Source organism: Tasmannia lanceolata, unplaced genomic scaffold (genome assembly GCF_043159265.1).
Source record: "Tasmannia lanceolata isolate RefF3 unplaced genomic scaffold, GAP_Taslan_0.1 ptg000015l, whole genome shotgun sequence".
NCBI lineage: Eukaryota > Viridiplantae > Streptophyta > Magnoliopsida > Canellales > Winteraceae > Tasmannia > Tasmannia lanceolata.
The window spans coordinates 36,701,176-36,724,132 of record NW_027518692.1 but is presented as its reverse complement, the minus strand read 5'-3'; the positions used below and the strand labels follow the sequence as shown (position 1 = coordinate 36,724,132).

The window sequence follows — 22,957 nt, the reverse complement described above, 5'->3', positions numbered from 1 at the left end:
TGCAAAAGCTTGCCCGCAAAATGCCTTCTGCGATGGTCCCTAGCAAATCCCTTGTTCATTTTCTATGATGTAAGGGTCATTTTCATGGAAGGCGTACGTTAGTAATTTCCCATTTTCTATTTTTCTTGTTTTCATGGAGATAATGGTATTTTGGTCATTTTCCATTACGTGGGTATTTTAGTATTTTTTGTTTTTTGTTTTTAGGATTTTTTTTTTAATTTTCTCATTTTCATAGGGTATTTTGGTCATTTAAATAATAATGGTCTTTTAGGATTTTTTTTTTCTAATTTATTTCTATTTTCTCATTGTCTCACGAGATAAGAGAGTTTTACCCATCAAAAAAAAAAAGAGACAAGAGAGTTACACCCCTAAATATTTTAGCTATCTTCCATGAGAAAGGGAAGAATTGTGAGATTATAACTTTGAAGTTCTACCCGAGCAGATAAAAGGATTTTCTCATGCATGCAGGGATGCATGCGTCTAATGTCACTCAAGAGAAATGAAAGGGTGAAAAAAAGTAAGCATGCAAAGATTGAGATGAGAAATGAAAGGGTGAAAATAGTAGCACGTAAAGATTAAGATGAGAAATGAAAGGGTGATAATATTAATAGTAGCACGTAAAGATTGTGATCCCAGCTAAATCTTTTATATTGAGATTTGAGAATCATGGATATATCCATCATCAACTGCTCCAGTACCCAAAAAGTCCCTCTGCATGTCCCACGTAAAATCCCAACATCTCTACCTTACAAAAGAACACCCCATACTACAACCTCTTCATGGCTCCATTAATCGAAGAACTCCAATTCCCAAACTTAGAAATCCCCATAACCATAGATGACATCTCTCCGGTCATGCCGGCCGGCCCTATTCAAGCCGCCGCCGGTGACTGTCTCTACCTATCGAATCTCGACGATATGGCCGGCGCTCGTGTAATGACGCCCACCGTATATTTTTACCTACCACAAAATTTAACCCCTCCCCAAAAGTCCTTCGGAAAAATTCTCCGAGATGCCCTCGCTCGTGTCTTAGTCCCTTATTACCCATTTTCCGGTAGGCTTAGGAAAACCGAGAATGAGAAATTGGAAGTGTTTTTTGGGCCGAATCAAGGGGCTCTCATCGTGGAAGCCCGTACGAATATAGCAATTTCGGATCTCGGAGGCCTTACGATTCCGAACCCCACCTGGGCCCCTTTGATCTACCGATTCCCTAACGAGGAGCCATATAAAGTGGTGGACATGCCACTAGTGATAGCTCAAGTGACCAGCTTCAGTTGTGGTGGCTTCAGCCTCGGCTTGCGGCTTTGTCATTGCCTTTGTGATGGGCTTGGGGCCATGCAATTTGTTAGTGCGTGGGCCGCTATGGCCCGCGGGACCCACACGGTGGATATCCCGTTCCCTTGTTGGGACCGGGAGTTCTTCCGGCCGCGGGACCCGCCGGAGGTGAAATTCCCACACTTGGAGTTTGTGAAGTTCGAAGACGGCTCGAGTCTTGGCTTGACTTTAAGTGAAGCCAAGCTAGTTCAAAAGTGTTATTGGGTTAGCCAGGAGTTCCAGGCTCGGCTCAAGCGGCTAGCTCAGTCTAATGACGAGGGGGCATGTACTTGCTTTGATGCCATGGCGGCACACGTGTGGAGGTCTTGGGTGCAGGCGTTTGAGATTCGTCCATTGGATTACAAGCTCCGATTAACATTCGCAGTTAATGCACGGCCGAGATTAATCAATCCACCATTGAAAGACGGATTTTACGGTAATGCCATTTGTGTAGCGTGCGCCTCGGACACTGTGGCTCGGCTTCTTGAGGGGTCCCTCTCTAATACGGCTCGGCTAGTTCGTACGGCTAGGATCAGCATGTCGGAAGATTATGTAAGATCAACGGTGGATTATTTAAAATTGAATAGGCCCAGGGGGCTCGAGTTTGCAGGGAAGCTAACGATCACCCAATGGACGCGGTTTTCTATGTACGAATCGGCAGATTTTGGGTGGGGCCCGCCGGTTTATGCCGGGCCCATTGATCTAACGGCCACGCCGCAGGTTTGCGTGTTCTTGCCGGATGGGGTGGGATTTCACTGTGGGTCCATGGTTGTGTGGATTTGCTTGCCGGAAAATGCTACTAGTAGATTTAGAGAATGCTTGTTTCAATTAGACAAAGGTGTAGATGGTGGGTGAAGATGTACATGTTCTTGCTTGGGTTTAGGCTTAGGCTTAGGCTTAGGCTTATAATAATAGCACAAGTAGACTCTGAAATTTGGAAAAAGAAGCCCCCTTTTGATTAATGAAAAATGTCTAGATTTAATCTTCAATGGCGCAAATATGAGGTCATCCGATAATCCTAACCATCTGATCAAATGCACCTTCTGGCTGATGAATTTACTCTTCATTGTTTATCTTTAAAATCTCATGTAATTGACAAAAAAAATTAGGCTATTGATATTGGTGTCACCATGTTTTGATAATTGTACTAACTCACTTTGTCTTTTCTTATTAATTGACTTTTTAGAGTATTTTGAGAATTGTAATATGACCCCTGACAGCTGTTTAAATACTAAAAGACAAAGTTGTTTTAGTGCAATTATCAAAACACCGTAGTGTGAGTAGTGTCTTAGTGCAATTATCATCTTCAGAGATTAAAGGCGTCAACATCAAATACCTTGTTGCGTGTAACTGTGTGAGAGGCCATTCAGTTTCAAGCCCTCTTTTCCTCTTCTTCTTTTTTCTTCACTGCGAAGATTCGTCCCTTTTCCGAGTAACAGTACGTTGGATAATCTCTTTTCATTGCCTTCTCTTTCTTGTTTTTAAGATTAAAAATCTAAAGAGCTTGTTCTTTCTTTTTTGGTAGGCGATGGAGTGATGATTCGACTTACAAGAGCGTTTTTCCACGTGGGTTTTGATATGAATTCCCTTTTAAGGGTTTTGATGTCTTTTAGAGTTTTCTTGTTTTTTTTCTATCTTATAGGTTTTCATGTTCCACCTTTCTTGATTTGAAAGTTGTGTTTCTTTGTTAGTTTAATGCAGATATGCCCATAGATCGAAGAGATAGATCAAAGTAATTTTGTTTAGATTGTGAATTCGTGTGTACAATTTTGTTCGTTAAGTTTTTATCACTGCATCATTAGATCTTTTATGTGGGTTTTTTTTTTATAATTATTAATACATAAATGGACAAGTGTAATTATCATTATGGTTGTAATTAAAAGTTTAAATTCTGTATGTAGATGTGGAATCCTAATTAGAGCTCAATTTTATGTTGATCTTGATATTCTTGGCCCTGTTTCATCCAAGACCATGAATCTTTGTTTTTTATTTGGTGTTATCTACATCAGAAACCCATATAACATTTATATCTTTTTTTATTTATTTGCAATTGGTTTTTTATAGAAACTTTGATGCAGAAGATGATGAGCATGTGTCGCGTTCTTGCCATGGGGATTTGACATTTTAGTGTTTGCAAATAGTATGAGGATCATATTGATGTGTTGCATATAATTCTGAATGGGAGTCTGTATTCAAGTGCCCGTGATTGATTGAGTTTGCTGATTGACAAGAAAATTGGATTTATTTTGCTGTATACATTTTTGAATAGAAGATTATGATTCATTCAACTTTGAATAGATTAAATTCAAATGCACAATATCAACTTTGCTGGGGTCTACTTGAAAATTAGATTGTTTACAATTATGAATAAGAGCTTGAATTCAAATACTCAATATCAAATTTATGTTTGTTTTTCTGATTATTTATAAAATTGACACCTGTGTAGGTTTTTATACACGAGATTGAATTCTAAGATCCAAAAACTAATTTGTATTCATTCTAGGATGTTCCCTATCACATTTGACCATTAAAATTTGGCAGCCTCTACAGAGACAGTTTGTTTCAATAATATTTTTCTCATAGCATTAGAGTTGAGTTTGAGCGTGATATGCCGAAGCACATCCACACAGACATGTATATAGATATACAGAGAAAAAATGTAGATATGTTAATATAGAATGTCTCTTGCTTACGGGGAATTATTTTTATTGAAATAATGATATTGATTGAAACAATGATATTGATCAAATGTGATCTATTTTGGGTGGATACTGAGTCAACATATACTAGTATGGGCAGCCCAGTGCACGAGGCTCCCGCCATTGTGGGGTCTGGGGAGGGCTAGATGTACACAACCTTACCCCTGCTTTGTAGAGAGGCTGTTTCCGTGACTCAAACCCGTGACCACTAGGTCGCAATGGAGCAACCTTACCGTTGCGCCAAGGCTCACCCTCTTTTGAGTCACATATACTAGTATGATGACTGGAAAAGAAAAAACTATGCCACTATAGCTTTAGCTCATGATAGGAGCTCATCCAGGTGGATATTACCTTATTAATCATGAATATCAATGATACCCTTGATCTAGGATACATCAGATCCTTTTCATTGTAAATTTTCATAATGCCTCATGATTAGCCGATCCATTATTTCTTGCTCTAGACAATTTCTCAGAAGTTTGTCTCCATCTCCATTTGGATGGCTTTGATCAGGGCTAATATTTCTTGATATAAATAAACTCTAAAAGGTGGTATTTTGCTTAAAAAAATGCAGACACTACAAACCACTTGTATGTGATGTAGGAACATCCTTATTGGTGTCAGTATGATACCATCTACCTGATTGTTACCCCACAAAAATGGGATGTTAAAAGTTAGTTTTGTCTTACAGATTGTAAGGAGATGAGATTGAAGATTCTGGTAGTATACTAAGGCTAACGTCTTTTCTGTCTTATTACAGACCACTTATGGGATGATAAGGAACCCTTATTGTAGACACTACAAAGGACTAACCACTTGTTTGTGATGTAGGAACCCTTCTTGTTGTCAAAATCATACTATCCTACCTGATTGTTACCCCACAAAATGGGACGGTATATGGTTTCATAGGTCTTTTAACATAACGATCAACTATACCGCGATTAGGCTAGATGCAGTAAATAGAACATTACAAAATAGAAATGCTTGGAAGATTATAAATTGAATAAATTTATGGAAGTTTCTATGATTTAGTTGGTATCTTTGTGATTTAAAAAAAAATATCTAAAGCCTATGGTCTTCAGTTTGATCCGAACCTCTTGTGTATGATCTGGTTTGCTTTTGAAACCATTGATAACTGATCTATTAGCCAGACTAGATGTAAGCAATGGCATGGAGTGTAATTTTCTACAGACGAATAGTGAACATTCCTACCTATTAGCTTCAGTAATATAAGCATAAGCATAGAAATTAACACTTATGGATGGGTGCTCTTTCCGTACAGTAGGCTAGGCCGTTGACATGAATATAGACAGTCATCAGTTTCACAAGCACACACCATAGGGTATACTGCCTTATTTGGCATCTGGAAGTAGTGACTACTTGCACGCACTATTTAATGCAAGTGTCAACCATCAACAGACTCAAAAAAGAAGAGAATGGGGACGCCACAAATATCATTTGATTTTTTAAAATAAATCATTGAAGAAGCTGATATTCCTGCCCCTACCTTTACCACATCTGCCCCTCATATTAAGTGATATGATTTTTTATCTTTGTTTTTTATTAACTGACTAAAGCACCCTTACAACTATAATTTTGAAACTTGTATATATCGACCCAATTCTCTTCCTCCTAAACTACCTGCAAACCCTATCGGCTGGCAGTGACAATGAAATATGTCCTCAAGAGCAAATCCCTGAAATTGAAATTTCTACCGACCTACCAAGTTGGCTTTTACTTAACCCATAAAAAAAAAAGTTGGCTTTTACTTCGTCAGCCTTGGATTGAGCAATTGACGTGGAGGAGTTTAGATTTTTAGATTGGGGTATTTTCCATTACATCCAAAAAAATATCACAAAGGAGTAGAAGTTTCTCGTAGTATTTTTTACAAGGGCGAGAAGGAGTTTCTTTCTTACAGGAGAACAATATCACAGAGGAGTAAAAGTTTCTTGTGGTATAGTTTTGCAATGACTAGAAGGAGTTTCTTTATTAAATTTTGCAACCATTGGTTGGTTGGAAGGTGATGCTGGAAGGGATCGATTCATTAGCCCCCTGTCTTCATTTTCACCGCTGAGCCAATGCTCACAACTTTTGAATAGGCCGCCTTGCAGGAGAGAAAGAGCAATAACAGAACCAACAACAACAATGGAAGCAATAACAGCATGCTACGAGAGGACTTGACCTTGAGATTCTTAGAAGGGGACTGACCCTTGGCTACTCCTAACTTTAGAAAAGAGCCCAAACCCCAAGTGATTATTATCAATGAGATCAATAGTGCCAGTAATGTCACAAGAACCTCTCAACATGCACTAAGCGGTGTTACTGTGGAGTTTGTGCTCTCAGCAGTTGTGATATCGTCACCAACACGACGCTCTGTTAGCTTGTCGTGTTGTTTGCCGCCATTATCATACACTAGCTGTTCAAGATCCTCTTCTTGACGGGTGATTCAAGATCATATTACTAGGACGCAATGGTGTCCACTGTGTAGGAAATATCTCCAGATGATGTTAGTGCTGGTGATTACAGAGATGTTAATTTAGGGTGTTTGTGATAATCCTCATCTTTGCCCAACACTTGGATTTTGGGTAGTTTCCCCATACACGATTGTGTAGTGTACTATTTGTAAGGACACAGATGTCGTTCTAGACGAGCAACAGAGAGCTATTTTTAGTGATTATCTTGGTCACTTTAAATGTAAACGAGATTAAATAATGTAAAATAAGAAAAAGGTCAGGAAAATTAGCTCCCAAGACTTGCATAACTTATAGATGTGAGCTTATCAATTGCATGTATTTTAATTCTGGAAGGACTTATTTTAGGCATAAGTATTATTTTAAGTAGTGCTATGTTGGTTTTTTACTTTTTCTAGATTAAGGATAGTTTAGGTTTTACAAAATTGTTTCTTATGTTCTTCCAAGTGATTTTCTTTAGGGTCTAAAATGTGAACAATATTTTGGGACTTTAGATGTGTCTGTTTGGTGAAGTGTTTAAAAGTTATATGAAGGGTTTTGACTAAATCTAGTATAGACTAGTGTTTTGAGCTATAATACCTGGATGGGTTTTGCTAATGACTCATTAAGGTGCATTGGGAAAAGAATTTTACACATGTTTTGATAAAAATGACTCAAAATATTTGTAAAATTCTCAAACGACGTGAAAAATGATTGGAAAATTCCTTTCCCAGTGCACCTTGACAAGTGCCCTAGCAAAACCCTACCTGGATACTCATGGAGGTCCAACATTTGACACAATATGATACCTACACACCATGCATACTTGTGTTGGTCAAAATAACTATAATGTTTCAAATGTATGCCATTCTATTGAATTAGTGTTCAATTATTTTTGCCATCATGTGTTTTTGCTTGATCTTGTTGTATATTTGCAATTATAATTTAGTATAATAGGAAAGTGCACTGGAATTGTGATCAAGTAACTAGTGGCTTTGTGAGGTTGGCTCCGCAATGCCCTTTCTAGCTGAGTTGACTATTTGATTTTTTGAATTATGGTTGAACATAACATACAACCACAACATATAATCCATTTAAGCTGAAACTTCTTTATCATGGAGAAAAATCACCAACTACCTATGAAAACTTGGCATGAATACCCCAATCAATAGTGTGTATTTGTATTAAACTATGCAGGGATAACAAAGGAGGAATGCGTAAATCATTAAACCAATACTAACGTAAATTTCAAGTTATTACTTTGCTTTATTTAATTTGTGCTTGTGAGGAGAAAGCAATAATGGGATATCTATTGGAACTTCTTGATTGGATTGGGCTATGCCAACTTACAGACTGGCATTGGTAATATCTCAGACACATGTCGGATATGGCAACTCAGGCAGACCTGATACTCTCATGCATACGTGGTGTTAATTGTTAAAATTGAAAGTTATACTTAGGGAAAAATATTCTGATGCACAGATATAAAATTGAAAGTTATACTTAGGGAAACGATATCTTGCACTCTCTTGGCTTTGATAATGAGGCTTGAGGCTTCTCTCTTTATTTTCACTTTTCTAAGTAATTGTTAAATGGTCCTACAATTCCCGAAACACTATCAACAACCAAAGCAAGAAGGTGTTAAATAAAGCGGGGAGTATAATTATCGAAAGAAGGGAGTGTGGGTATCATATCCATATATTTATTATATAGGTACATGTAAAAAAATATTCGGATTACTAAAAATATCGTTCAAAAACAAGAAAAAAGATGAATTCAGACTTTGTCTTAGTGGCCATGTCTGGATGGGACAGCAACCTTTTTAAAGTAGAACACCTGTTACATAGATTAAAATATCCCAAGAGAGATAGTCTTTGTACTATGTCAATACGCAGAAAAAACTAGATCAAACTTACTATGTTCTTTTGGAGTGCTTTGTGGGCATCCATGCGTTTACTGTGTTCTGTTTATCTGTTACCTCTTTTTTTTTTTTTTCTTGCATCTCCACAATTCCTTGCTATATTGCATAATAGTACTTGACTTTTCAACTTCCAGGTCCTTTCTTCCACTGAGTAATGTGATAGCCTGTTAAGGAAGACTTTCTGCTGTCTCGTGGTATATATTCCCTGCGACAAACCGACACGATGAAGCCTGGAAAATCTCTGAACCCATATGCAGCAGCATACATACCTTTTTCCAGACGAGAAACAAAGGACAAGAGCAACACTTCTGAAACAACATCTGATGATAACAAGAGTGATGGTGAGAAAAGGCAATGCAAACAAATGACAGGGGACAAGAATAAAGGTGCAAAAACGGTATTTGAAGATGCCAAGAGCCATGGGGAGACTAGCCATGGGGACTCTGCAAAGACCCGGCTCCCAGATGATGATACTTTAGAGATTTGGATCCCCGGCATTGAAGAACTACTCAACTGTGAGGATTCTTCACAGAAGGGCCATAACATTGCGAATTATGGAGATTCAGCGCCACAAAATCCACGTGCTGGAGCTAAAGGGCACAATCTGGTTGAAGATTTTGGTTCGGATGTGGCATTTCTCGCAGATATGTTTCCTGGTATATCAGATCAATCACTTGTCGATGCACATTTTGCAAATGGGTGTGACTTGGATGCCACCATCGAGATGCTAATCCAGCTTGAGGTACCAAATTATGCACAATTTTTTTGGATTTTTCTTCATCTGCTTCTCCGTCGGTTGTTTCTTTCTATTAGGAATCTGTCTATGTATATCAAATATGTTAATGTTGGTCACGGAAAGTGCCTTTAGAAAGAGATAGAAGATCACCCAACTAATCAATACAATTACAATCAACTGGCATGATGAACTAGTGGATAGTTGATGATTAACCATATTATTCATCAGCCGTCAGTTCATTTGTAACTATGATATATTTGAAAACTTTCGGTGCTATTGATATTTCGAACTGCCTATATAGTTTGGGGTGTAGATTGGTAAGTTTATGATGTATACCCTTTAATCTCTTTATATATTTATTTTTTTGAATGGCACCCTTAATCTCATTATTGATAAATGTTAACTGATTTTCTTCTTCTTTATTCATTTACAGAACTTCTCAGAAGATATAAGCTCATTTCTCTTTTTTATATAAATATTGCTGTATTTTCATATCAAATCCATGAGTTTGTTTACGATTATCCCGTCTGGGATTTTGACATGGTAAATTAAAATACGAAAAAAGTATCTGCAACCTGAAATGTGTTTTTTGTTTTAATTTTCTCTTTTTAAGTTTATCATTAATGTCTAGAAACATGGCATGTTTTCTGCTATCATTTTGTGCCTACAAAATAATCTTTGTTTTCTGGCAATTTTATTTTGTGCTGGTCTCAGATGCTTTGATTGTCATTTGATTTTTCTGATAGTTCAAGGTTGGGTTATTTGCTCCATGGTTACAGTGCCAAGATGATGAGTTTCAACAACTTCCGGATACTTTGGACGACAATGACCTTTCAGAATTCAGCGCTCTCGCTGATGATGCATTTATGAGACAGAATACAAGTGCACCCTCTGGTGAAGCAAGCAGTTCATCTGGTCCGTCGGATTCCCAATGAACCGATGATTTGGCCGAAACCCCGTCTCTGGCTAAATTTCTTTGGTTGTGTGGTGAGAACTAAGAGATGGGTCTTCTTCATCCTTATTTTGTTGTGATTCTTAGCTGTTGTATTCAGTTTTTTCTCTCATTATTTCTTTTTTCTTTTTGGTTTCCATTTGTTCTTGTGTGTGTTCGTGAGTTCTGTTCACAGATCATTCACTGTACAGGTTGCACTCTTCTATGTCAAAATGGAAGTGATTTGTTCTTTGTTTTACTAAGTGTATTTCATTTCAGTGGGGCCCATTTGTTCAATGATCTAAACCATTTATCTGTTAGGCCTTGTCATGGATGGCCATCCATCTAAATACATTCCCACCGGATGATCCTAACCCTACAATTTCCTGGCTGTGCATAAGATAAAGGGCTAAAAAATGCAACTTTTTAGCTTTTCCAAATAGAATCTAAATGAGGATTAATAGTTGAAGGGCTGAGACTGAGAATCATCTGATCCAGATGTTCTAATAATTAGATAGAACTTTACTTGTAGAAGATATTTAATAGCTATAAAGAAATTTGCAGAATTTAGATAATTATTAAAAAAAATGCAACTTTTTAGCTTTTCCAGAGTTCATTATTTTAGCTTTGAAAATCCTAATGATTTCTGAGATTTTATATGTTGTGCGTGCCTGATGTCTAATATTTTTCAAAAACATTGCAGGGCCCACTTCATAGGGTGATCAAAACCATTCATTTGTTGGGCCACAACGTAAATAGACTGCCTCTTGTAAATCATCTCCAATAGGATGATCTTAACCCTCCGATCTATAGAGGTTTCTACAATGGGCAATTCCATTGTAGATCAGAGGGTTAGGATCATCTTATGGAGATGATTTAGAGGGTGCAGCCTATTTACATTGTGACTCAAGAAATGAACTGTTTGGATCACCCTGTGAATTGAGTGGGCCAGCAGTACCTTTTGAAAATATTGGACTTTAAATGCACAAAACATATAAAATCTCATAGTTACCTATGTAACTAAGGTATTGGATGTTGGATGGTTGGAGTTTTCTAGAAAATTTTGTAAAGGAAAAATATTTCTAAAATTTTGTACCTTTTTAACACATGGAAAAAAGGTACTGGAATCAATCATATTCAATGATATGACTATATATTAACCATAAGAGGAATGATAGAATGAAAGGCACCCACTAATTTTCCAAATATCGGGGGGGGGGGGGGGGGGGGGGGGGGGGCAATTGCCCCCCTTGGCCCCGCTCATGGGCATGACTGTCTTGTTCATGGCTGTTGCTGAATAATATAGATTCACCATTTCAAGAAAAAAAATGTCACAGTTGGGTCCCATGCGACTATGTCCTTGCCTTTTGTCACTCTTGTGTCAGCATGAGTGTGAGACTTCGTGGAAATCAGATCTATTCAAAATCAATATCCATAGAAAGCAATGCAGACAAGGCTTTGGTAATATCTCAGACACACATGGTGTCGAACATGGCAACCCAGGCAGACCTGATAACTCCGATGCATAGCATAGTGTTAATAGTTAAAATCGATAGTTACACTAAGGGAAACGATATCTTGCACTCCCAGGTTTTGATAATAAGGTTTCTCTCTTCATTTACACTTTTCTAATTAATTGTTAAAGGGTGATGTAATTCCTAAAACACTATCAACAACCAAATCAAGAAAGTGTTAAATAAAGTGGGGAGTATCATTATCAAAAGAAGTTAGTGTGGGTATCATGTTCACATCAAAACAACTGAGAATACCTCATTAGAAACTATAAACTTGAATAAAATATCAATACCTAAACAGCTGAAAACACTACTTTAGATCATATACTGTTAGGAGGCACCAATGACAATGTGCTAAATTTAGCGAAAAGATATAAAAAGATGAATGAAAAAAGATATAGCATTAACGACGACACGGTCACCACTTCAATTGGTAGCGGCACTCCTGCCGTTTGATACTCAGATCAGGGAATCCCATCGCCATGTTGCTAAACGCCAACTGAATAGCATGTTTATGGAAAATCCCCAGCAACGTAATTTTCCCTGGCATTGTACCCGTCATGTCCATCATCGCTTCTTCTGCAGTCACGTCTTCGATAAGCTGAGTCATATTCGAAACTAACTTTTGGGTCACGATGGTGAGGCGGCACTGAAGCTTCTCCGACCCCATGCCGCAATCCAACCGGGGCCCACATTGGCGTAGCCTATATGTTGACCGTGGTAGAGAACCGAGATTTGCCCTTGTGTGTGCTTGAAGCTGCCGCGGTTACGGTTTTGGACAAGGAGATGAAGGTCAAGGGTCACGTTTGGCTCGATTCCGTCGGGTGAGAAGGAGAAACTTGGCATGGCTCCGACAACATTCGCGGAGAGGACTGTAATTTTGGGGTCTTTGATCTTAAAGACCGTGAAGCCGAGGCTGAGAATCACACCGGCCAAGATAAGGATCATGAACAGCGTCACAACGAGGCAGGAGAGACACCTATGGCTATGTCATGGCAATTTTTTTTTTTGTTTGATTATGATTCCTTTCAATGTTGTGTATGGCTATGTCATGGCAAACAACTTCTGAGGTAAGCTTCTGGGTTTTCTTTCAATCATTTTCACCAAGTAAAAGAAGGTATTTTATGGTGTGTGGGTTTTTTTTCGATTGTTTCTCCACTGTACATTCCGAACCAAAGTGCAGATTGGTTTGATGGGATCATTTTAAATAACAATTTTCAAGATAACCTCTCATGACCCACCGAATGAAGTGTCTTGATCATTTGGGTAGGCTTGGAAGAGGCTTCTCATGAACTCAAAAACTTTGCATAATAATAGGTGATCACTTCCAAACTAAGAATTCACAAAAATAAAATAATAACAGTTAAAGTATCTAGAATCAATAGCATTTGGAAAATTTCAGACTTTTGCAAATGGGGTTATATCCTAATATAAATAATCGTATAGTATACACTGACATCATGCCACGATCCCATATTTCTATGCAGAAACACTTTCTTAAATAGGCATCATAAGTAATTCATTACTTCATGGTTTTAGTTTTATAGCTTATTTTTATGACTTCATGGTATTACTAGAAATATCGTCCAAAAACAAGAGAAAAGATAAATTAAGACTTTGTCCCAGTGACCATGTCTGTATTGTGCAGCAACCCTTTTAAAGTGGAGCACCTATTACATCGAATAAAAATATCCCAATAGAGATACTCATTGTACTATGTCAATATGCAGATAAACTTGATCAAACTTGCCATTTTCTTTTGGAGTGCTATTATATACGGGCACCTATGCGTATACTGTGTTCTGTTCATCTATTAACTCTCTCTTTTACAGCCTCAAATAATTTTTTTGGCATTGCATCTCCACTATTCCTTGCTATATTACTCAAGATTACTAAAATTTTCAACTTCCAGGTCCTTTCTTCCACTGCATAATTTGATAGCCTATTAAGGAAGACTTTCTATTGTCTTGTGGTAGATATTTACCTGTAACAAACTGACACAATGAAGCCTGGAAGGTCTCTTAACCCATATGCAGCACCATACATACCTTTCTCCTGTCGATAAACAAAGGACAAGAGCAACTCTTCTGAAACAACATCTGATGATAGCAAGAGTGATGGTGAGAATATGCAACGCAAACAAGTAACAGGGGACAAGAATAAAGCTGCTAAAACAGTATTTGAAGATCCCAAGAGCCATGGGGAGACTAGCCATGGGGACTGCAAAGACCTGGCTCTCGGATGATGATACTTTAGAAATTTGGATCCCCAGCATTGAAGAACTACTCAATTGTGAGGATTCTTCACAGAAGGGCCATAACATTGCGAATTATGGAGATTTAGTTCACAAAATCCAAGTGATAGAACTGAAGGGCAGAATCTGGTTGAAGATTTTGGTTCCAATGTGGCATTTCTCGCAGATATGTTTCCTGGTATATCAGATCAGTCCCTCATCGACGCACATTTTGCAAATCAGTGCGACTTGGATGCCACCATTGAGATGCTAAGCCAACTCGAGGTACTAAATTATGCACAATTTTTTTGATTCCTTCTTTTTATTAGTAATGAGGAATTTGTCAGATATAGCAAATATGTTGTATGTTGGTCATGGAAACTGCCTTTAGAAAGAGGTAGAAGATCACCCAACTAATCAATACAATCAACTGATATGATGAACTAGTGATATTTGATGATTAACCATATTATCCATCAGCCTTCAGTTCATTTGTAACTATAATATATTTGATAACTTTCTGTTCTACTGATATTTCTAACTGTCTATATAGTTTGGGATGTATATTGGTAAGTTTATGATGTTTTTTTTTAGACAATTTTTTTTTTAATGGCAAAGATTCCATTAAATCAAACAAAGACCGAGAGGGTACCTAAGGATACAAGAGAAAACAAACCGACAAGAAAGAAAAAAGACAAAACAAAGCAAAGGGGGTGAAAAATTAAAGAGTTCCAAACTTTGTTTGAACACCCCAGCTCTTGCCAGTGTATCTGCTTCGGCATGTGCAGAGCGCCTAACATGTGAAAAAGAGATGTTTGCCATCCCCACCCTATCCTTAATTTCATCAAAATAAGCTGCAAAACACCAATGTACTGTTTTTGATCCATTGAGCTATCTAATAACATTTAGTGAATCCCATTCCACCACTAGTTTGTTTAAATCCTTATTTTGAAGCGATTTGATGCCCTGATGGGTTGCTCTAACTTCCGCCTCATTTGCATCTGCTTCACCGATGGGACCTCTAAAAGCCCAAATCACTACTCCCTCGTCGTTCCTCAATAGTTCACCAATACCTTATGGTCCCGGATTGCCCATACTAGATCCTTCAAAATTCAACTCTAGGATGCCATGAGAAGGAGGCGATCAAGCCATGATTACTTAGGGCTCATTTCTATCCGCCCCACATATCTCTAACTTACTTTGGTAAGTTTATGATGTATATACCCTTAATCTCTTTATTTATTTTTCTTGAGAATGAACCTTATTATCTTTATTGATTAATGGCAACTTATTTTTTTCCTCTATACATTGACAGACCTTATAGGAAGGTCTAGCCTCATTTCTCTTTTTTATTTAAAAATTACTATATTTTCACAAACCATTCACTATCGATTTTATCCTCCCATCAATTTCCTGAATTTGTTTGCGATGATTCATCTGGGTTTTTTACATGGTAATTTAAAATACAAAAAAAGTGTCTGCCACCTTAAATGTGATCTTTGTTTTAATTTTCTCCTTTATAGGTTATCATTAATGTCTAGAAACATGTGTGTTTTCTGCTCTCATTTTGTGCCAAAAAATATTCTGTGATTTCTGTTTTTTTTTTTTTTTTTGATTGTCTCATGGTTGGGTTATAGGCTCCATGGTTACAGTGCGAAGATGATGAGTTTCAACATCTTCCGGATACTTTGGATGACAATGACCTTTTAGAATTCAGCGCTCTCACTGATGATGCATTTATGAGACAGATGATAACTACACAATCTGGTACCGTGAAGCAAGCAGTTCATCTGGTAAGTCGGATTCCCAATGAGGGGAAGATTTGGCCAAAGAGACACCCTGTTTCTAGCTATATTTCTTTGGTTGCATGGTGAGGACTAAGAGATGGGTCTTCTTCATGGTTAGTTTGTGGTGATTCTTAGCTGCTGTATTTTTTTTTCTCATTTTTTTGTTTCCATTTGTTTTTGTACATGTGTGTTCATAAATTCTGTTCGCAGGTCATTCATTGAACAGGTTCTATTCTTCTATATCAAAATGGAAGTGATTTGTTCCTTGTTTTACAGAGTTTTATTTATTTCAGATAGATGTGTATATATCTATATCTATATATATATATATAAGTAAAGTGGAATCCTCTAAGCTAGGTTGCTGCCACATGTCAGCCCCTCCTCTATTACAGGGAAGAAAAGCTATTAATCTCCTATTAAAAGCTATTAAATCTCCTTTTATATCTAAACTCTTGTATTGCTGAAATTTGTATGGCTACTTACCTTGTTTTATGATATTATGGTATTAATTCATGGGTTTGAGGTTAATTTGATTCTTTAATGTAACCTGGGTTTTTATTTTTGTGGTGAATGGATAAAAATCAGATGATAATTTCGCCCCATGTCGGGTATAAATAGATGATTCATTGGATTTCATGTTGATATTCTCATGGGCTTGATCCTGTTGTATACCAGATGGTTGTTTCTCTGTCGAATTAATCGGTTGTCCTGGAAATTCCGAAAGTCTCTCTACTTATGTCTTCTCAACTTTCCAAATGCATATCCCTTCTCCTTCAAAGTGACTTTTAGTTTTCCAAAAAGACTGTTGGTTTCCAAAAAAAAAAAAGATTTACCTTATCTATCTATATCATATCAGAGAATTTATATGATACCCAAACGTGAAAATCACAAGGGCAGGGTGTCAAAACCCTGCCCCTTGATTTTTGATCTTGGTCAAACCACATTTTTTGACTTCCCACTTAGATAAAAAATCAAGGGGCAGGGTTTCAAAACCCTGCCTTTGTGATTTTCACGGTCGGGCATCATATAAAAACTCATCATATCATATCATATAATATCTATCTATCCATATATTTATCTATATAAAGCTGAATGTGGTAAGCTGGGGTGTCGCCACATGGCACCCCCCACTGCACACCGTATTTAGCTTTTTTTTGCTGCCACGTAACTATTTAATATCCTTCAAACCACGCTACTCTCCATTTAATATCCCACGTAACTATTTAATATCCTTCAAACCATGTTACTCTTTAATATTTCCAAAACGGTCAACTAAAATCTTGCCTGATGTCCAGCCCTACAATGTAGCCTACTATTATTTATTTTGTTTCCCTATTTTCTATTCCCAATATGTACCCCATAAATCATCTCCACAGGATGATCCTATCCCTCCAATTTGTAGTCCCCAAGATGATCTAAAGTGTCTTCAATTTCTTACAATTGTGTCCGTTATGCTAATCAACAAGCATGAGTTCGGGCCCATCTGGATCAAAAGATCTTAGCCTTTGATCCATCAAGGTTCACTTCAGGTTCAGATAAAAAATCTTAACTCTTGATATTTTTAGGCCTCAATACAAAGGACGGGATTTTCATTTTATACTCCACTTTAATTATCCACGATTTACCCATCTTGCCGTTTCACTTCTCTCTCCACCGTCGCAGAGAAATCCGGATGCCCAGAAGAATATCGCATATAAATTCTCCAAAAAAAAGCTGCACAAATTCTGCAACAAAATCTGCCCTTAATCTTCCAAGAAATTCTCCGCTTGGCTATTAGTATTTCTTCCTAATCTCATCAAATCCCATAGAATTAGTAAAAAACATAATAAATTCTAATAATTTCTCCCTATTCTCATCAAATTCCAACGAATTAGGAGGAGTATTTCTATTAATTTCACCCTTTTCTCTTCCCGACGACCTTTATGAGTATTATTTCCTAAAACCTCTCCCTAAATGCAAACCCTCATTTCTCTCTCTCAGGGTGTTACGAACCTAAATCGGTTCGTAACGGATTTGATCTTCTCAGGGAAGATCAACCTCTTGACCCACTTCGAGGGAAGGGTCGTCCTCCTTACTGTGCAAAAACACACTTTCTCAAACAATTTTCTTCATTCCTTAGAGAAGGCTACGTACAGGTTATTTAAAGAAAAGCTCTAATCTAGATAATTCTTTGTTAAAGTATAAAAGATTAAATACTGCCTTCTCCAACAGCTTAATTGGAGTAGTTGGTAGTTTCACATGGTATCAGAGCAAATGCCTGAGTTCAAACCTCCTTAATAGCAAAATCCACATGCAATGGCTAAACCCAAAAGTGGGGCCACATGTGCCACGTGTAGACCAACCCAAAGAAAGAGGGGCCACACGTGAGGGAGAGTGTTAAAGTATAAAAGATTAAATACTGCCTTCTCCAACAGCTTAAGCTTTTGGAGTAGTTGGTAGTTTCACATCCTTATCTCTAAGACTCCTAACCAAACTAAACAACTAGAAAGTAAATCTAAAAATAAGAAATATCTCAACTTTCAGCCAAGTGGGGTTTATCTTGAAAAACATTATTGACATTAGCCCTTCACGATCATCGAAAATAGTAGTCGTGATCATTCGAAAGCCGCCTTCAAGATCTGATGCGATCCACATTGGAAAGAAATAAGATTTTTCATCGTTGTCGGCCTCAAATCTTGGACGCTTCTCTACATGAACATCAACTTTCTCAGATTTCAACCTTTCTTCTTACTCACGCATTTTCTCGATTAGTATGCTGATTTTGTCCAAGCCCTCTTCAAATCGCCGTTGCTCTTCTATCCTTTTCAAAAAAGATGCTTTGAGCTTCTGAAAATCTTCATGCACGGAATCCAGAATCTCACGGAATGAAGCCATGGCACAAGACCGACTGCTTTGATACCAATTGTTACGAATCTAAATCGGTTCGTAACGGATTTGATCTTCTCAGAGGGAAGATCAGCCTCTTGACCCACCTCGAGGGAAGGGTCGTCCTCCTTACCGTGCAAAAACACACTTTCTCAAAGAATTTTCTTCATTCCTTAAAGAAGGCTACGTACATGTTATTTAAAGAAAAGCTCTAATCAAGATAATCCTTATCTCTAAGACTCCTAACCAAACTAAACAACTGGAAAGTAAATCTAAAAATAAGAAATATCTCAACGTTCAGCCAAGTGGGGCCAGATAAGCATGTAACACAGGGCAAAAAACTCACTTGAAATTCGGAATCGACAACCTTTTTCAAGCGTTCTTCTTGGTGTGTTTTCTCTCTCAAAATCTTCCTTTTTATGGCTTTATTCATTTTGCTGTGGTACATTTGACGATTTCTGTTAGAGTTTGTTGTTCTATTGATTTCTATTTTAGGTCGAAATTCTTGAATTTTTATATGTTTTGATTGCCATCTTCTGTTTTCCTTTGTATTTTGGTATTGCATTATCGGTTTGATGGGAACTGAAATAAAATCAGCTCGATTTTGTCAAATATTAGTAGTTTTATTCATTTTATGTCGATTTGGTAAAATAAGCTCAAACCGTTTATAGTATTTGAGATCAGATTGGTGGGAATTCGATTCAAGTGCTATGATAACTACACCAGCAGTGATGACTACGATGGCGTTTAAAATAGATGTAAACAATTGATTTTTCACTATAACATATCCACATAGTGTAGAAAATATAAGGGAGGATGAAGCAAGTAAAGAGGCAGTTGATTCTGAAAGATAAGCATAAGCCCATGCATACATGAGGTTATTAGCAGCACTAAGGAAGCCAAATAGAATGTAAGAAAGAGTGAGTTTGAGGATAAAAGGGGTGGGTGATACTTTACCTAAGAAATAGAAAGGAATTAAGAATAGAGCAGTTAAAGGCCATGGAGAGGAACTTCAGGCTGATGCCTTCAAATATGTCCATGTCAACAACATCTACAATCAGTTTTTTATTCGAACTGTTCTTTTATCTCTTTAACTTTGGTGGATTTAGACTGAATATTTAATACGGATTCAAGCTGATGCATAAGAACACCCATAGGAAGAATCTTAAATCTGTGTCCTTCTTTGTTAGAATATGTGAGATCTCATAAGATCTCATTGGTGGATTGTGTGGAGATCTCACCGTTGGATCATCTTATTATACTAGGCAAGTTGGCTAGTAGAGGAAATTTAGATAGATTTGGAAACTAGATATCATTAATAATTAGGTTAGAATTTATTTCTATTTTTATCATGTAAGTGCTTTTTATAAGCACCATCAATTCTCTTTGTAATTTATCAAAAAAAAAAAAAAAAATCTCTTAATTTTACATTCTTTCTTTGTAATAGGATCAGTTTTGCTCCTCTTGGCGTGCTCTATAAATATTTAGTAATAAGAATTTTATCTTTTAAGTTAAGCAGTTTGAATTGTACATTTAAGTTATATACACTTGATGAAACAATTGTAGAATTTTCCATATCCATTACTATATGCAAATAATTACTCATTTCCTAATCCCAATGATTTAGGTTAACAAATTTATCTTTTTCTTTTTTTATGAAGATTTTTTTAGTCATTCTTTTTCCCCCCACCAACGCACGGGTCTGCAACTAATTTTTAGGGTATTTGCTAATATCCATTGCAAAAGACATTTAGCATATGGACAGACCATCTGTGAAATGCCTTCTTCTGTAGTGGACACTAGCAAATCCCTATTTTTAGTGGTTCTTACAAGTTACAAGATAGATGTGTATATTTTTCCAAGGAAAAATAGGATCGGGTAAAAGTTAGACCTGCATGAATTGACCAGGGCCTGTCGGTTGACCGGCCCACCCATATTTTCCGGGGTCTGGGTCACTCATTTCTGACCCGTTTTAAAATGACCTGCGGGTCCACCCGGACCACCCTTAATAACTGGCTAGTCCGGGTGGACCCACGGGTGCCCGTAAAAGAGACGTTTTACACAGTTTTAAAATAAAGTAACCGATTTCTTTCTCCGGAAGTTTCGGTAATTTTTCAGGCCTTATCACCATGGCATCAGAGATGATGTCACACTACCTTTATTTTTATTTAACGTTGCCACATGTCACATCTCGGCTCTTCAAATGCAACATGAGGTTTGGCCTCATATTCTCCTTCCATCCCGTCAACGGTCACATCAGATGCGCACGAGTCACGAGCCTATCCAAATATCTCATTGAGATCACGGCAGTTTTCATCCTTCTTTATTAAAAATTAAAAATCTAGCTGTGGGGACCTTAATGTGGGCTCCTCTAGCTAACCGTAGTAAATGCGTCAGCACGACGCCCAAAAAAAAAAAAAACAACAAAAAAATCTTAAAAAAAGGGTGACCGTACGGGTGGGTCCGGGTCCACGATTGGTGACCCGTAAATTTTACGAGTCATTTTACCCGCCCGTTTGACCCGGACCCGTACGGGTCAGGTCAAACCGAGCCCGGCCCACCTGTTTGCCAGGTCCAATAAAAGTATAAGTGGGACCCACTTGTTCAATGATCCAGACCATTTATCTGTTAGGCCTTGCCATGGATGGCCTCCCAACCAAATACATTCCCATGGGACGATTTTAACCCTCTAATTTCTGACTGCATAAGAGGACTACAAAAATCAACGGTTTAGCTTTTCCAAATGGAATCTAAATGCGAATTAGTAGATCAAGGGCTGAGAATCCATCTGATCAAGATGTTCTAATAATTAGACAAAAATTTACTTGTAAAGATATTTAATATCTATAAAGAAATTTGCGGATTTTAGATATTTATTAAATAAAAGAGGCTTCATATTTACAAGGTTTTAAATAACCTTAGGCCTCGTTTGGATACCAGCAAGATTTAGATTTGGATTTAGTTGATATTTTGAACTAGATCAGATCCTTAGAATTTCCAAATCAGTTACAACAGTGCAAAAAATTCCGATTTTCAAATCTCTTCTGCGAGACATTATTTGGAAATCAATATTTATGGCAACTTCCGTAACCATCGCTGCTCCACGACGTTGCTCCGGCAGCAGCGAGACATGAAGGGCTGGCAACGGGGCGGGTCGGGGCCGGATGTTGGGGTCCCCTACCCCTTCCCCTTTGCGGGGAATTTCCCCCCTCCCCTTCCCCTCCCCTTTGCGGGGATGGTGGGGAATCCCCTTCCCCTCCTCGCGGGGAATATCTAATCCCCTTCCCTTCCCCTTCCCCTCCCAGCATCCTTCGGGGACAAAATCCCCGCCCCGCCCCGCCCTACTCCAACATCACCCCCTCTTTAGTCATTGAAACACTGATGATGGGTGTCCCTAATCAACTTGATGCAATTTCAATATATAAAAATGTTATAAACTAACATACTTGTAGACGAAGGAGATATATTTCTTACTCTTCAGAAGATAGCAAAATCCCTTGAAGTACTGACTTGACTCTTGAGTGCCCTCGCAGCAGTCGCACCAACAGGCGTTATAAACCCAAATAGATGCCTGAGCAATGTTCAGAGGCTTGGGAATCACCAAAATGCAAAAAGTGAACTGTGTCCCTAACCTGAGCAATGTTTCTTTCTTGGGAAGGAATTAAGGAAACCTTAAGTCCCTAACCAAAATAAAAATGCAATTTATTATTTTATTATTTTATTTTCGCCACCGATGTTGGCACTACGATTTTTTGATAATGGCATACACTCAGCTTGTCTTTATTATTTCAACATCTGTCAAAAGGTTATTATAGTTCCCAAAATGCTCTCAGAAGCTAATTAAAAGGAAAAGACAAGCTAAGTTTATGTTTGGGGAAATCTTGTAGCCGATCCACAGAGTTTCTAGTAGTTTTCCTAAAAAAAAAACACTTAAAAATATACAAAAAAATGGCATTGATTAACGGGGAGGGGCGGGGCGGGGTGGGGAGGGGACAACTACATCCCCTTCCCCTTCCCCTCCACGCACCGGGGAATTTTTAAATTCTCCTTCCCCTTCCCCTATCAAATCGGGGAATCCCCGCCCCAAACGGGGCGGGGCAGGGCGGATCCCCTCTTTTCCGGGTGAAATTGCCAGCCCTAGAGACATCCCTCCCTCACTCACTCTCTCTCTCTCTCTCTTAAAACATGATCATGAAGATGATTGATGTGTTTTGTATCCAAAACTCAAGTCCAAATCAAAATACAAATGCACGAGGTATCCAAACGGGCCCTTAAGTTTTTATAGAATTATAGAGATATATTGTATAATATGTTTAATAGATTTGAAAAACTTACATTTATTGGTTTCTAAATAGGCTATACATTTTGGCACTACCATGTTTTGGTAATGGGGCAAACTCACCTTGTCTTTTCTTTTTTAATCGGTTGCTGAGAGCTTTTTGGCAATTTTAATAGCCCTAGATAATACAGCAGCTGGTTAAATAAAAAAGACAAGGTGCTCAGTTCGT

At 37.8% G+C, this 22,957-nt stretch overlaps 2 protein-coding genes and 1 pseudogene across 2 annotated transcripts; all 3 read left to right on the top strand.

Annotated features, from left to right (window-relative positions):
• Positions 1-688: 688 nt before the first annotated feature.
• LOC143846655 (HXXXD-type acyl-transferase family protein) lies at positions 689-2,512 on the top strand. Its single transcript, XM_077355145.1, has one exon. The coding sequence runs from the start codon at positions 780-782 to the stop codon at positions 2,166-2,168; it is 1,389 nt and encodes a 462-aa protein (XP_077211260.1). The 5' UTR covers positions 689-779; the 3' UTR covers positions 2,169-2,512.
• Positions 2,513-2,645: 133 nt separating this feature from the next.
• Positions 2,646-10,309, top strand: LOC143846982 (uncharacterized). Its single transcript, XM_077355622.1, has 4 exons — positions 2,646-2,751; positions 2,839-2,879; positions 8,518-9,125; positions 9,899-10,309. The coding sequence occupies exons 3-4, from the start codon at positions 8,607-8,609 to the stop codon at positions 10,052-10,054; spliced, it is 675 nt and encodes a 224-aa protein (XP_077211737.1). The 5' UTR covers positions 2,646-2,751; positions 2,839-2,879; positions 8,518-8,606; the 3' UTR covers positions 10,055-10,309.
• A 3,146-nt stretch (positions 10,310-13,455) lies between these two features.
• LOC143891976 (polyadenylate-binding protein-interacting protein 6-like) lies at positions 13,456-14,109 on the top strand (annotated as a pseudogene).
• The last annotated feature ends 8,848 nt before the right edge of the window (positions 14,110-22,957 follow it).

What these genes read in the sequence shown, in the direction of transcription:
- LOC143846982 (XM_077355622.1), top strand. Translation starts at nt 8,607, where the DNA reads ATGAAGCCTGGAAAATCTCTGAACCCATATGCAGCAGCATACATACCT. An exon ending in AGATGCTAATCCAGCTTGAG is followed by an intron (nt 9,126 to 9,898) that starts GTACCAAATTAT and finishes CCATGGTTACAG; the next exon opens with TGCCAAGATGATGAGTTTCA.
- LOC143846655 (XM_077355145.1), top strand. Translation starts at nt 780, where the DNA reads ATGGCTCCATTAATCGAAGAACTCCAATTCCCAAACTTAGAAATCCCC.